The sequence below is a fragment of the Aureobasidium pullulans genome (assembly GCF_000721785.1).
Source record: "Aureobasidium pullulans EXF-150 unplaced genomic scaffold scaffold_9, whole genome shotgun sequence".
NCBI lineage: Eukaryota > Fungi > Ascomycota > Dothideomycetes > Dothideales > Saccotheciaceae > Aureobasidium > Aureobasidium pullulans.
Window position 1 is genome coordinate 269039 of NW_021941029.1, and position 14713 is coordinate 283751.

Below are 14713 nucleotides of genomic sequence, written 5' to 3' on the forward strand. Positions count from 1 at the left end.
TGTGCGTGAGATTATGCATGCGAGCTAGACCGAGCCTGGGTAGATGGATTCGAGGTGCATGAGACCATGAAATTCCTGGTTCTCGACCATGTTCAGCATGGAGAGCCATGAAGTATTGCTGGGACTGTTTCCTATACTTATGCCACTGTCGTATGCTGTGTTGTCTTGCCGGTTGGCACTAGGTGACGAGAGATTGCTTGTTTGCAACACTTCTGATGCCACTTTCTTGACTTGGACCAGAACCTGACCGGATATCGCCCAATTGCGGCTCAAAGACTTTAGCAGCCCGATGATCAAGGTTACTCGATCGCGATGTTGTTCACTACCAGCATTCGCGCTGCAAGCTGACAGCTGGACGATTGCGCCAAGGACCAATCCACAAACGAAGAAAGGAGTATGCTTTTGAACCGGAACACGGACAGCGGCCAGGTTCGCGAGCTCTTTTGACGCGTTGGTGGCTTTGACAGAGTGCATATGCTGGGTCGACGCAGGGGACATGTGTCTGCCTCTCTCTGCGCATACAATATTGGCTGTCACCGGAAGTGTGTTGAGCAGATCGCTTCGTGGAAGATGCAGGTATATCGTAGCGCATTGGATGATCATGTGCCCTTGGAAAAGCATCTCATCGACCACGTTATAGCTGTTGACAACATCTGCCTTGATCTGCGGCAGGCCGTGTATCCAGCCAGCCAAAGCATTATCGACCACCTGGACCTGATCTTCGTACTGAGTTCCAGCAACAGACAATACTCTTGCGAGAATTCTGGCAGCTTCGATACGATAAGCAAATGAAGAGAATTGAATCTCTTCATCTGCAAAGAGTCGCATATCGAACTGTTCAAGAGAGGATGGTTGCGGTAAGCAGCCTAAGCTCGCATAGATCACTTCTTCGCATGGCAATAAGACTCCTGAATGGACGGTGTTGCTCTTGAATGAGGGACGCTTGTGGAGAGCAGCCATGTAGCCGTCCATGACATAGAGCTCCCACCAAGTTCTTCGAAGACTTTCCTCTTGAACAAGATTGCCTTGGCCATGTGCTGTTGCAAAATTTCTCAAGTTCATGCCAATCTCGATGGCCAGACTGACGGCCGCGTGCATCATGTCTGCAGCCTCCATGGCCTCACCACGCGCATGAAGTGCGATTGCAAACAACAGCCGAGCCTGTACCATGGAGGATTCCTTTTGTTCAGCATTTCCATGGCCAGTAAGATCGATACTTGCTCGCAGGGAGTCGCTGGATACTGATGAGGAATAGTGACTTCCGATCAAGCGCACCACTTGTCGGAGGTATTCCGGATATGGATGGACATAATAAAGGCTTCCAGGCACCAGAATCGGGTGAGCAGAGAAGAAATTGGAGTAGAAGAGATTTACCAGCTCATCTTCATCTACAAGCTCACTGCTAGGTGAGGAGTGAAATGATGTTGGGTACAGCTGCTGCTGATTTGGCGACATTGCAGGCGTCGAGCCATATGTGTTACCAGGGCCATTGCTCGAGCCACCCTGGACGCTTGAGCCCGTAAGGCTAGGAGCTGTAGGCGAAGTCCAGGTAGGGTTCTGAGTGGGCAAGGTGGTTACGCTCGTGCCATGGCTGATATATACCGGGTGGTACTCGGCTGCTGCAGGCTGGCTGTCATTTTCGCGTGGCCGTTTCGCTCCACGGTACCCACGCCTTGATGGCGTATAATTGCATGGTAGCCCTGCGGTAATACACCGCGTACAAGCAGGGACGCTGGCGTCGCACTTGAGATGCTTCTGTCTACAAGACGTGCAGGCTAAAGGAGAGGGTCGAGCAGGGTTGTCCATGTTTGGCAAGGCTTGAGCTTTCTGGGGCTCGTATCAATGATAGAGTGTTCCTGATTGTTGTCGCACTGTCACACAACGCACAAACGGCCGCAAATTATTTGCAGGTGTCATGGCGAAGCGTTGTGCTATTGAGGCTCTCATCGGCGTTCACTTCAAGTGGTCGGCGTCTAATCTGCGCAAGGCTGACTCGCACTGCATCCTTCGGAGGTTTGTATCCCGAGAGATTCTCCAGCGACCAGCACTTACATACAACCTCATTCTTGGGACGTGGTACGAAAACACTTCTATATCGATGAACGGTCGTACTTTCCAAATGAATGTTCACCAAGGTTTGATGGAAAGGGCGTTTTGGTGACTTACTTTCTCAGTCAGACATCGGTAGAACATCGGGTCCTGATGGCATTGGTATTGTCTGCTCTGGTGTGTGCTGGCAGTCACATTATGGTGTCTCCAAGAATTTGTTGGAGAAAGTGCATCGATCTCGTGTCTCATATCTCATCTGGTGATACCTCACTTAGTTGCTAGCAGGTTAGGTTTAGATAGTTGTGTAGAACCTAAGCGTGGTGGAACGGTGTTGATTGAGTATAGACTCGCATCTAAGCAGACAATTCAGATATATAGGCTTCCCTCCAGACCCAAATTGGTGCAATCGTGCATCACTACCTTTCTAATTGCTATTGGTCGCTCGAGCGGAGAGGAAGATCAATATGTCTCTCAAACAATTATCTTAAGACGTGTTTCGAACGTATCACGTTGCTCGTACAATTGCAACTCCTCTGCAGGGCTGTTCTTTGCTGGAATTCAGCGCTAGCCGCCATTCATCCCTATCATAGCGTTCGCTGTAATAGCATATAGAGCGGAAACGCATGCATAGCAGTAGATATGGCAGGCATTCTTGTCGAGTGCTTCCCGAGACCGAGGAGAGTAGGTGCGACAGAGTTTTCATGAGGTCGGTGAAGGTTTGCTCAAAGATCCTATATTGAATGTCTGGAGGGTGCGTGTATAATGTGGTTACCATTTTTGCTGAAAGTGGTTGTTCGGACACCGAGAAGTCTGGATTTGCAGAAGGATGATGGATAGCTTCTGCTTGTATGTCAACACTACTTGTCGCAAGGTAAGTGATTCTCAAAAGGTCGCTTTCAATCACATATAAAGAAGAACTCGTTGGTGTGTGTTTTGTTCCCTAAACGTGAATAGTCTCAGAAAAGCAATGGCACAAATCTAGATGCGAAAGGAAAGAAATTGAAACGTCCTTGTTTGGATATCTTATGAAACGAGGTTTAGAGAGTTAAGTACCGATGGTGTTGCAGCAGCAGAAAGGGAAAAAAAGTAGTCAAAAATGTCTATCGGTTGCAAGCAATTCCCCTGGTGTGTTGTTATGTACAGACCGGCTGCGTCGTCGAGAGAGAGCGGCCCGCCATTTTTTGGAAATTCATGGTTTCGAAAGAGGTTTGTTGTGGTATGTCTTGCATTGCAGCGTATTCGGTATGGAAGAGGGGGTTGGTCCTGATGCGGGTGGGTGGGGTTGTGTGCGTTTACTCGTCCTCGGGGTCGGCAAGGATGCCCTCGGCCTCGAGTCTTCTCCTGGCCTCCTCAAGAGCCCATGTTTGAATGCTAGAAGTATGCCGTCAGCTTCACAGTCTTTTTCCCAGGTGTAAGGACGCTACCAACCTGGTGTCGGGCTTGTATGCGTAGCCGATGATGCCGAAGGCCATGCTGCCAAAGAAGCCCCAGTAGAAGATTCTCTCCCAGCCCTCCTCTTGGTACTTCTCGCCGGGCTTGACGCCGAAGAGGACACCGCCCGGGGGGTCGAAGTGGTCGTCGTGTGAGGCGCCGCCGCGCAGTTGTTGTGTGGTGGAAAGAGCTCGGCGCGCGACGATGGATCGAGGGGTCGAGGCGACGGCCGACTGGATGGCGCGGCTGGAGAAGACGGTTGGTCGTATCAGAGGCATGGTGACGGGTGATGTGTGTTCTTGTTGATTGCACAATGGCTGCAGTTGCTGACCTACCGACCTTTCGACCTGCCTGCGACGTCAAACTCCCGAAGCCGATGACTCGCCGCTCGGACCATCTTCACTATTTCTTGGCAACTTTAGAGTACACTGCTTGACTTGTTCATCTGTATCATTGTTTCTGTGCAATCTATCTACATTTTACGAATATCCTAGATCTCTGAAGTGGCCAACAAGCCCTCATACGGCTTAAGTGTGATGGTGCCGCTCGTGGGCTTGTCTGGCTGGCCTGCAGTGTAGTTTCCAGCAACCCACTTCTTCACCTTGGCAGCCTCAGGAATCTCCCACTTGACTTCATCCTTGGAGAAGTTCAAGGCAAGAACGAACGCCTCGGTCTCGCTTGCTCTCTTGTACGCAAACACCTTCTTGTCATTCTCGTCGAGAACTTGGAAGTCGCCATAGACGAAAACGTCCTTGTGTTCCTTCCTGTTGGCGAGACCGCGCTTCCAGAATTGCAACACAGAAAGCTTGTCGGGATCGTTCTGGTTGCGCTGTGCCTCGGCATTGACCGTCTTGTAGTCGTCGTTGACACGCATCCAAGGTGTTACGTCCTCCTTGCAGAAGCCGGCGTGAGCTTCGGCGGTCCACTGCACAGGTGTACGTGAATGATCACGAGCCTTTCTTTGCAGCAAATGGTGTGCAAAGTCGATCTTCTCCTTGTCGTTGGGATACATGTTGTTCATCTTCTTCCAGTAGTTGATGGATTCGACGTCCTTGTACTCCTCAGCCGACCACTCTGGTGGTACATTACGCATACCAAGCTCTTGGCCTTGATACACGTAAAGCGTACCAGCAAGTGTGGTCATCATGAGACAGAGTAGCTTGGCACTCAACTCACGGAATTCATCGCTGTCGTTGCAGTACCTCGACACGGAACGAGGGTTGTCGTGGTTCTCAACAAACAAACTGTTCCATCCGTCCTTGTCAATCATCAGACGCTGCCAGTGACTGAAGATCTTGCGAATCTCATCGGCGTCCCAGTCGCGCAGAGTCATTCTGTATTTGCCAGGTTCATTGTCAATATCGACCTGCTCGAAGATGAAGATCATGTTCAACTCCTTCTCATCCTCGCGGACAATCTTGAGAATCTCACTCTCATCTCTGACGAAAGGCATCTCGCCAACAGTGATGGTGTCGTACTTGTCGAGAACCTCTGCTCTCATAGTTTTGAGCCACTCGTGCAAGCGAGGTCCATTGCAGTAGTACTTGAAACCAGGCTGATACTTGTGATCAGGGGCAATGACATCTGCGTCGGGGAAGGTCTGAACTTTGGAAATGTGGTTGATGACATCCATGCGGAAGCCTGAGCATCCACGGTCCAGCCAGAAGCGCAGCACATCGTGAACTGCTTCACGAACGTCAGGGTTCTCCCAATTCAGATCTGGCTGTTCAGCGGTGAAAAGAGAGAGATAGTACTCGTCAGTCTTTTCGTCGTAAGTCCAGGCGCTGTTCTCCTCGCCAAGAATCATGGACCAGTTGTTGGGTGGTTGGCGGTTGCCATCTTTGTCATACTTGGCAGGCTTCCAGATGTACCAGTCGCGCTTGCTAGCTTGCTTCGAAGAGCGAGAGTCCAAGAACCAGGCGTGCTGGTCTGAGGTATGGTTGACAACAAGATCCATCATCAATCTCATATCTCTCTTCTTGAGCTCGCTGATCAAGTGGTCGACATCCTCAAGACTACCGTATACGGGGTCAATGTCTTTGTAGTCGGCCTACGAAAAGTTAGTCCATTTCCAGTACACCGATGATCGGATTCAACACACGATATCATATCCCATATCAGCCTGGGGGCTCTTGTAAACTGCATGTCGTCAATGAACGTGCACACTCAATAACCATGATGACAACTCACTAGGCGAAAGCCATAGCACATCGACACCCAGATGCTTGAGGTAATCAAGTTTCGACGTGATACCAGGAATATCACCCCAACCAGGCTTGTTGCCCGCTCCCGAATCGAGGAACGAAGCAGGGTACACCTGTCCAACATCAGCTATATTTTGCCTCCAACATCCGATCTCGTACAACATACCTGATAGACAATTGCCTCCTTCCACCAACGCTGCTTGTTGATACTGCTCTTTTCACACATCCTGAAGTTATACACAAGTTTTGGAGTTCAAGGGACAAGTTGGTGAGAGATGTTGTTGAACCCTCCTCACTCCTCCACACATGCATGCCCCGCTATTTCTCGTGGAGTCGACTTCGTCATTGTTGGTTTGGGGAAACGTGTTGAACTTGCAAAACTCTATTATGTTGTTGGCATTTTTCAGTGTCACTTCACCGATGAGATTGACTACTGATTGCATCATGATTTGTCTAAGATGGATTTTAGAGCTACAGTGCTGTATTCATCAAGAGTTGTTTAGGTCGTTGAGGTGGTTGGTCATCGTGGCGGGATGAGCTGCATGAACAGGGTGATACCCTTGACAATCATTCCAGAGAGTGACAACGACATCGCTACACGACGATGGCAGTTTTCTTTGCTTCGATGTACTTAAATCATCTGTAATATTATTTCGAACGTTCTGAGATGTAATTTATCAGGTCTGGTCCAGTCGTGTCTATATTATAACCGATCGATTGGTTTGTGATATAATTCAATCTCAAAACACAAAGAACTGGTACAAGTTTGACATCATTTCCAACACAGCAGCAGCACCCTTAGAAGGTTGTGTTTCGAGACCAACCAAGGGAATAGATGTTTCAATCAGATATTACGCATAATAAATACAAGAAGAAGAGATTAGCAAGGCACAGCACGGGATAAAATGATAATAAACACGGTGTGATTGACGACTATAAAAGATATCCATGTGCGCCGTTCCGCTGTGATCAGAGAGAAACCTGCCCTTGATTTTAACCCCTCTCTTTTTTCCGCCGATCGCCAGAAGAAAAGAGAATAAAAAAAGATAACCCCCAAAAATCAGCCCATCAATTCATGTCCGCACTGAAGATATGGACCTTCCTCGAGCAAATAAAGAAATTCGTACCATTGGCGTTGCCGCGTCTTTCTGTTTCAGTCTGAGTTTCAAGTAGTCGATGCTCTTTTGCGCAGGCCTGACATACTCGTTCAGCCGTGAACCATTGCGATCGGTAGTGACCATAATCGAGAGCAGCCATAACGCACAAAGCTTGGTGTAGGATAACCGTAGAGCAACGATAGAGTGTATAAAGATTCTCATGCACAGTGGATGGGAGGGGAAATAATGATGGTCACAAAGAGTAAAAAGTCGTTTCATTAAGGTGGGGTATCCGGGGTGAAAGAAGCTGAATGATCAAGACGCCGGGCGCCCAAATCGAATGCAGCGCGTGTCATGAAAACTTTTTGAAAAAGAAAGGCGGGTTCGTGTAAGTCGAAGTTAATCGCTTAAGCCTTCTCCTCAGTGGCGGCCTCGGCAGCAGGAGCGACGTTCTCAGAGCCGTTGGGGGCAGGAGCAGCGTCATCACCACCCTGAGACTTGAGGTAGTCGTTGTAGACACGCATGGCCTCGTCAACCTTGTTGCGGAGAGCAGCGTCGTCGGTGGTCAGGTCGAGGAGCTCAGCGTTGTCCATCTCGAGGAGCATACCGGTGATCTTGCCGGCAAGCTCGGGCTGCTGCTCGTGAATCTTGGGGTAGAGGGCCTCACCGAGCATCTGCTTCTGCTGGGCAGGAGGTGCAGCGTTGAGAGCGTTGACGTCAAGAGCGGGAGAGGCGGAAGGAGCCTGAGGACGCTGCTGAGGGAAGCCACCCATCTGGCGAGGACCACCACGGCCGAACTGCTGGCCACGACCACCCATGTTGGGGCCGCCCATCATGTTAGGGGGCATACCAGGCATCATGGGCATGGGACCACCACGGCCGGCACCGCGACCACCCATCATCATCTGGTTAGCAAAGGCAGGGTTGCCGTAGGCACCAGGAGGGAAGCCCTGCATGGGAGGAACGGGGTAACCCATGGGGGGCTGGCCGTTGGGACCACCGCGACCACCCTGCTGAGGGAAGCCACCACGCTGGCCCTGAGGCATACCCTGGATGAAGGGCATCTGACCACGGGCGGGCATGATAGGCTGGCCGTTAGGGCCGAAGAACATCTGAGGCTGCATGAACTGAGGGGGGATGCCACCAGCGGCGGCGGCCTGCTGCTGCATGCGGACCTGGTTGCGGGCCTGGATGCTGGCCTCAAGCTGGCTCTTGCGGACGTCCTTGCGCTGGGCGAGGGCAACGTAGAGGGGCTTGTTATGCACCATCTTCTGGTTGAGCTCGGTGACAGCCTTGGTGGCCTCGTCGGGGTTGCTGAAGCAAACGAAGCCGAAGCCCTTGCTCTTGCCGAGGATCTTGAGCTCGCCGCCAATCTTGACCTTCTCGAGGTCCTTGGTGACGGAGTCGACACCCTCCTCCTGCTCCTCCTCCTTCTTCTCGGCCTCAACGGGCTGCTCCTCCTTCTTCTCCTCCTCCTCGGTAGACTCCTCCTTGGTCTCCTCACCCTCCTTGGCCTCGTCCTTAGCGGGCTGGGTGTCACGCATGACCTTGGCGGAGGTGATGGAACCGAAGGGCTCGAAGATCTTACGGAGCTCCTCGTCGTCAATGTCGTCGGCAAGGTTCTTGACGTAGAGGTTGACGCCCTGGTACTTGTTGACCTTCTCCTGACGAGCGGCCTCGTACTGGCGGCGGAGCTCCTCCTCGCGCTCGTGCTTCTTTTGGGCGCGGCCGACGTACAGCTTCTGACCGTGGAAGTCTGACTCGTGGAGCTCATCAACGGCCTTGGAGGCATCCTCGTGTCTGGCGAAGTTAACGAAACCGAAGCCACGGCTCTTGCCCTCGTTGTCGTGAGCGAGCGAAGCGGAGGTGATATCTCCGTACTTCTCGAACAGGACGCGGAACTCGTCGTCGGTGACGCCGGTGTCGATGTTCTTGACATAGACGTTGGTGAAGTTGGCCTTCATCTCCTCGAACTTGCTCATGCGGTCCTTCTTGGGGATGTGGTGGCCGACGAAGACCTTCTTCTCGTTCAAAAGCATGCCGTTGACGCTCTTGATAGCAGCGTTGGCGGCCTCGGCAGTCTCGTAGTGGACGAAACCGTAACCCTTGGAGTTGCCGTGCTCATCCTGGGCGACCTTGCAGGAAAGGATGTTGCCAAAGGCGGCGAAAGTGTCGTGGAGAGCCTTGTTGTCAATGGCGACATCGAGGTTCTTGATGAAGACGTTGCCCTGACCAGTCTTGCGGAGGGCGGGGTCACGCTGAGACCACATGATACGGCAAGGCTTGCCCTTGATGAGAGTGTAGTTCAGCTCCTCGAGAGCACGCTCACCATCGTCGCTGCTGTTGTAGTTGACGTAGGCGTAACCGAGCGAACGGCGGGTGACAGCGTCACGGCAGACACGGATGGAAGCGACCTGGCCGATGGAGGAGAAGAGCTCGAAGAGCATGGCTTCGGTGACGGAGGGGTCGAGCTCACCAACGTAGAGGGAAGCCGAGTTGGAGGCCTGGTTCTGGTGGGCCTGCTGGGGAGCGGCGACATCGCTGGGGGCGTTGGCACCGTTGACATCGGCAGAAGGAGAGGCGGGCTGCGCAGCGGCACCGGTAGGGGAGGTAGCTTGAACGTCAGACATGTTGTATGACTTTTAGATTTTCTGCAAGATGTACGTCAGCGCTGCTTCTCCACACGGTGTTTTTGATTTGACGAAATCTTCGTCGCGGGGTCGGATGCGCGATGTCAGAGGGTAGAAAGCAGGAAAGAGTGTAAGTCGATGTGAAAGTTGCAAGAGCGTCTTCAGATGCGGAAGTCGCTTGTCTGCGAATGACTTGTTGATACGCGACTGAAGGTTGTGCTCGGGCATGCGACTTTCGCAGCGACTGAAGAGGGATGGGCGTAGGCGTGAAGATCCGACGGTCGAGATAGGTCTCGCGCAGAGGCAGAGACAGTGTATGCGCACCTTTTTCTGAGAGAGACGAAAAAAGATTCCTTTCGATAGACTCGTGTGTGATTGATGAACCTTCGCAACTAGACGCTGAGAAGGCGCGATATGGGCTTTTTTGGATTTTTCAAATTTTTTTGGTACCAGTGAACGAGTCTTTATGAAAGGAAGTGCGAGAGCACGAGGGGTTTGGAGTGGGAGATGATGGATGCGTGCGGTGAAAGAGAACTTCTTCAAAGAGATTTTGACAAGCTTCCCACACCTGCCAAATGAGCGACCGCTCGGCAACACCCGGCCTGTCATGTGATAGCCTCCTTCTTTATCGGGACCACTTCACTCTTTCTTTCCTCACGTCCACGCAGACACGGACGAATGTTTGTTTCCGCATGCGGTCTTGTTTGTCTGAATATCCTCAAAGAAGTGACGACCTGTCAGCAAACACATTCGAGAAATCACACGTTTGTATGTTTGGCTGTCAAACTCCAGCGAGGCACAAACAAGCCCATCCAATCATACTTGATTAATTGATAAAATTCGCTTACTCTAATCACAACACCGCCTGCCCGTTGATTGCGTCCTAGACTTCCAAACTCTCCTCCCACCCGCCAGTATTCTGCAGCCACGTTCGGACCCTCTCAATGCAATCCTCGATCGACATTCCCAAAGCTTCTCTCCACTGCTCCTCCACCTCGTGCACTTTTCCTTGCAGATCATGAGTCAGCTCCAACTCTCTCTGCTTCTTGAGATGCGCCATCTCTGCTTGTACAAGAGCTGCGTTCTCGCCTGCCATGTTACGCTCGATTTCTCGCAACCGCAATGAAGCCGATTCCGTCGCGGTATGTACCTCATGCAAAAGACACAGCAGGTTCGTTTGTGCTTCGATGAATTGGTATGCCGACTTCTTGGCGTGTACCAAGATAGTGTACATGTACTGCAGAGGAAAGTCCTGGTATGAGACATTTTCTGCAAGCTCGTTTGCAGGGATTGCCATCTCGAACCTTCGCAAGTCGTCCGGCACCCTGTGCACAACCTCAACCAGACCTGGAGCTATGTCCCAGAATGCCGATAGTTGAATCTCTACACCTCTGGAGATATGACGTTCCACGGTCTTACGCAGATGATCAAACCTCTTATTTGTCTCTTGTGCATATTCAAGCTGTCGTCTTTGGCGTTCAGACTCAAAGTGTCTTTCGACTTGGCGTATCTGCACTTCATTTCCATTTTGCTGATAGCTAGTCAAGATGGCCGCAGATTCCCTTGCCATCAGAGCAGTATCAATATCGAATCGCTCCTTGTGGATGTGCTCCTTACTTTCGAAAAGCCACTTCAAGAGCGTCAGCTGTTCGACGAGTTCAGGCCTTTCGTCTCCCTCGGTTTGAGCGAGCAAGTTTTGATTGCATTCAGCCTCTGCATCTAGGGCTTTGATAAGCTGTTCAATACATTCATCACAACTTCGCGAATGCTCAGAAAGCATCCGATGTACAGGCTCATAGACTCGTTGTCGAAAATCCTGGCACTGTGTCTCAGCTTGTTGTAGCACGTTCGCAGCTTCGGATCGACGAAATGTCAATTCAGCTTGGGTGGCATCATTGTAGGATATCTTTCCTGTATTGATGGAAGATTGTGTCTGTGAACGGAAGTGGCGGAGTCTCTCACCAGCTGAAGTCCTCCATGCTTGACGGCGGCTTGCCTCAGTGGATTCGTGAGATTGAATGAGTTCGCGTATACTCGACAAATTTGCCACAGAACGATGGTTTGCTCTGAGTATACTCAAAGCAGGATGGCTGTTGTTGACAGCGGGGTAGTGTCGTGGATATGGTGGCGGGAGCGTGACGAGTCTTGTGACGTCTAGAGCCGAACTGCCTGCTGGACGGCCTACCGGTGCTTTGTTGCGAGGTGACAACAAAGCTGCTGAGGGTGGGTTGGATGGTGTAAACACGTTTTCCTCTTCATGCCAGCCGATCTTTTCTGAAGGGTATTCGTCTGGACCATACTGAAATGTCTGCTTGCTGGTACTAGGCGTTGGCGTATCCTGATTTGGTGAAGGCTGTGCAGCGATATACAACTCTTGAGGATGCAGGCTCATGTATTTCGACTCTTGCCTGGTCCTTTCAACTCTACGTCCACCATTTCCAATAGAGCCGTCTACACTCTCTTCCCACCATCGACTGGCAGACCTTCCTCTTGAACTTTCCTCATCCGGGACAGTACTGACGGCCATGCTGGGGATTGGTGAGAGACAGGGCTGGAACTTGTCGCCCCAGGGATTGGCAGGTCTTCTTTCCACCGCATCACGACTCTCATCAGCCAAAGACTCTGTATCGGTAGTGGGTGTAAACTCGGCAGTTGAGGCGATAGAGGTGTGGAAGCTATCATCCAGATCAATCATGATGTTTGCGCTTTCTGGACTTGCATCACGATTGTTGGTTGGATTGATGTCCTGCTCATTCGAAAAAGCCAGAGGCCTCCACATGTCACGAGTCAGTTCCATAATATCCCCAGCCATGGTGTTGAAAGCCTCGGAGTAGCGTCCTCTTCTGATTCTGGATTCTTGAACCATAAAGCTAGCAAAGAGTTCCAGTCGTTCCCTGTCATTTTCGGCCGTGGCTTCTTGATGAACAAATACTTGATAGCGTTCCAAGCTTGACTGTGTGAATGCGGAGAGCTCATTGGTATTCGAGGCAACGGTGCTGCTCACTTTGTAGGGTTCATCGTTTGGCAATCGCGAGAAGTCCGGTTGGGTTGATGCGTGCTCATGAGTACCGGATGCACCATGTGACGTTCCTTTTTGCAAAGGAGTAGCGATTGAAGGCGTGTATGGGGGCGTCAGAACCGTCAAATTATTGCGTCCCTGTCTCTGTCGTCGAGTGTATTCGGGGGAAGAAGCTTGAGCCGGACTCGATTGAGACGAAGAGGCCTCGGCAACTGTGGTACGTCTCCTCTGCAGTAGACTGTCTGCAGTCACAAGGGTAAGATTGGTCGGTTTCGACAATTCGGACACAGTGCTCTGAATCCTTTCTTGAGCACTCGTTTGATGATCGTGTTCGAATTCACAACCTTCCATCTTAGCTCGACTTCGCGATCTTCTCTCACGTATGCTGTCAGTCGTCATGTCTCTGGTTATTTGAGTGTTGCTTCGACTACTTTTGACCTCATGAACATTTATTCCAGTGTCAATACGCAACTCCATGAAGCCAGATGATTCGTTGTCCATGTCAGGATGCCAGTCAGAAGGTGTTGGCGGAATCATACCGAGTGTGTTCTCATGCCTCCTTCTCGTTGGAGGTGGCGGTGGAGGTGGGACCACACTCAAGGGAGCAGCTCGTGTCTCGGGAGCTCGTCTCGAATAACGATTCAGACTCTGAGATCTGTTGTCAGGAGGTGGTGGGCCTGGTGGAGGGGGAGGCAATGGCATTCCAGGCTCCCAGTGTGATGACTCGGGCGAGACTCTACCGTTTGGAACCTGATGGGCGGTATGTGTTTGCAGTGCACCTGTTGATGCAGCACGACGGGAAGCTGGTGGTCGTGAGACAGTACGCGCTGAGATGGGGATTGTTTGAGTGTGTTGGGTATTCAAAGTAGATATCTGATCAGAGCTGTCGGAACGCTTGACACGAGCGGCAAGTCCAGAGATACTGAATCTAGCTCTACCTGTCCCTGAACTCGATCGATCACGGGCATGTGAGTTTGGAGGTGGTGGAAAGTGTGCTGTCGGCCCGTTTGGCGGAGTTGAACGTAGGCTTATCGTGCTTGACGATAATGGTTCGATGGAGATGGGAGAAGGTATGAACCCCATGGTATGTGACGATCGCATCAAGCGGGTAGCACTGTCAGGTGGGGGTGTATACGGGGGTGGTGGAGATGGCATCGATGCTATATTTCGGTCACAACTTGCACAAAAGGAGATACCCTGGCTACGATGGAAATCGTGATGTGTGTACTGCAAGATAAAGCTACTCACCTTCCATTCCGGTTGTTTCCCTGGTAACTCTTTGAGTTGGAGAGAAAACTACATGTGATCCTCCAACAACGTTGGGCTGACCCCATTGCTGAGGGTTATAAGGCCTAGATCCCATTGTCGAGTTGCTGTGTGTCGAGTGCCCACTTCCAAGGGGAGAGAACATGGGACTGAGAGGCGTGCTAAAAGATGATCCCACACCTGTCGTGTCTTGTGGCGACTGTTGTGCTTGGCCGATGGAAGGAACTGATATCTGCTCAGCATTATGCCGTCGAGTCGGGTAGAATTGTCCAGAAGGCGGATGTGCACCATACGGTTGGTTCATTCTATATCACCTCTTTGGTGCATACCGCTGAGGATGTAAAGTGCAAATGTGCTGTGAACGCTGCAAGAAAAGGAGATAGAACCACAACCTGCGACAGCGAGTAGATCATAAGAGACTCTAAGTCGAGAAAAGCCACAACCGCTCTGGACATTTCAGGAGTGACCAAATTGATGCTTGTCTGCATGGCCAACGCGACATTCGGCAAGCCATTGTTTTGGAGATTATCCTTGATTGGTTGCTTGCATACAAGTATACGCTGGGCGCTTACGGTTGCTATTCTAATCCGAGATTTGCAGAGGATTGTGACACCTGCATCAGGGCTAATGGGTGCCCAGCTTGGGCGCTTAGAGAAGACGAGTAAACATTACTATGCTTGCAGATGGCTTTTTTCCGACGACATGAGAGGCTTCTGTTACCGAATGCAAGATGTCAGGAGACAGTACAGACTTACTCGCATGAGTGTTGATAGATGAACAAGAGGAAATCCGCATTCGAAAGGACAGAAGGAGGAAAGACCGTACGAGTGGGGTGTCTGTGGTGGCTCCTTGGCATCCAAAACACCTCACTTTGTGACACTCTTGATGATTGACATGTTATGATGTTTGTTGATACTCTGAAAGACTTTAGTAATGCATGTTGATGAGGTGGAGTTCACGAGTTAGAAGCGTATGTTCATTTCAAAATCATTCTATACAAGCAGTTTGATGTGTCCG

General features: G+C 51.1%; 5 protein-coding genes across 5 annotated transcripts; all 5 read right to left on the bottom strand.

Annotated features, from left to right (window-relative positions):
• Window positions 1-24: 24 nt before the first annotated feature.
• Window positions 25-1170, bottom strand: M438DRAFT_273164 (uncharacterized protein; the record flags this gene model as incomplete). Its single annotated transcript, XM_029900609.1, has 1 exon — window positions 25-1170. One exon carries the CDS (start codon window positions 1168-1170, stop codon window positions 25-27), a length of 1146 nt encoding a protein of 381 aa, XP_029760504.1.
• Window positions 1171-3104: 1934 nt separating this feature from the next.
• On the bottom strand, window positions 3105-3813 carry M438DRAFT_345471 (uncharacterized protein). Its single transcript, XM_029905461.1, has 2 exons — window positions 3478-3813; window positions 3105-3420 (listed from the first exon to the last, which is right to left on the bottom strand). The coding sequence occupies exons 1-2, from the start codon at window positions 3756-3758 to the stop codon at window positions 3342-3344; spliced, it is 360 nt and encodes a 119-aa protein (XP_029760505.1). The 5' UTR covers window positions 3759-3813; the 3' UTR covers window positions 3105-3341.
• Window positions 3814-3907: 94 nt separating this feature from the next.
• M438DRAFT_318604 (glycoside hydrolase) lies at window positions 3908-5966 on the bottom strand. The gene is made up of 4 exons (XM_029902801.1): window positions 5851-5966; window positions 5671-5797; window positions 5582-5619; window positions 3908-5530 (listed from the first exon to the last, which is right to left on the bottom strand). The coding sequence occupies exons 1-4, from the start codon at window positions 5908-5910 to the stop codon at window positions 3971-3973; spliced, it is 1785 nt and encodes a 594-aa protein (XP_029760506.1). The 5' UTR covers window positions 5911-5966; the 3' UTR covers window positions 3908-3970.
• A 1098-nt stretch (window positions 5967-7064) lies between these two features.
• M438DRAFT_211369 (polyadenylate binding protein) lies at window positions 7065-9850 on the bottom strand. Its single transcript, XM_029899412.1, has 3 exons — window positions 9736-9850; window positions 7639-9432; window positions 7065-7599 (listed from the first exon to the last, which is right to left on the bottom strand). Exons 2-3 carry the CDS (start codon window positions 9409-9411, stop codon window positions 7189-7191), a joined length of 2184 nt encoding a protein of 727 aa, XP_029760507.1. The 5' UTR covers window positions 9412-9432; window positions 9736-9850; the 3' UTR covers window positions 7065-7188.
• A 232-nt stretch (window positions 9851-10082) lies between these two features.
• M438DRAFT_318612 (uncharacterized protein) lies at window positions 10083-14000 on the bottom strand (the record flags this gene model as incomplete). Its single annotated transcript, XM_029902802.1, has 2 exons — window positions 10083-13590; window positions 13679-14000. The coding sequence occupies 2 exons, from the start codon at window positions 13998-14000 to the stop codon at window positions 10295-10297; spliced, it is 3618 nt and encodes a 1205-aa protein (XP_029760508.1). The 3' UTR covers window positions 10083-10294.
• Between the last annotated feature and the right edge of the window lie 713 nt (window positions 14001-14713).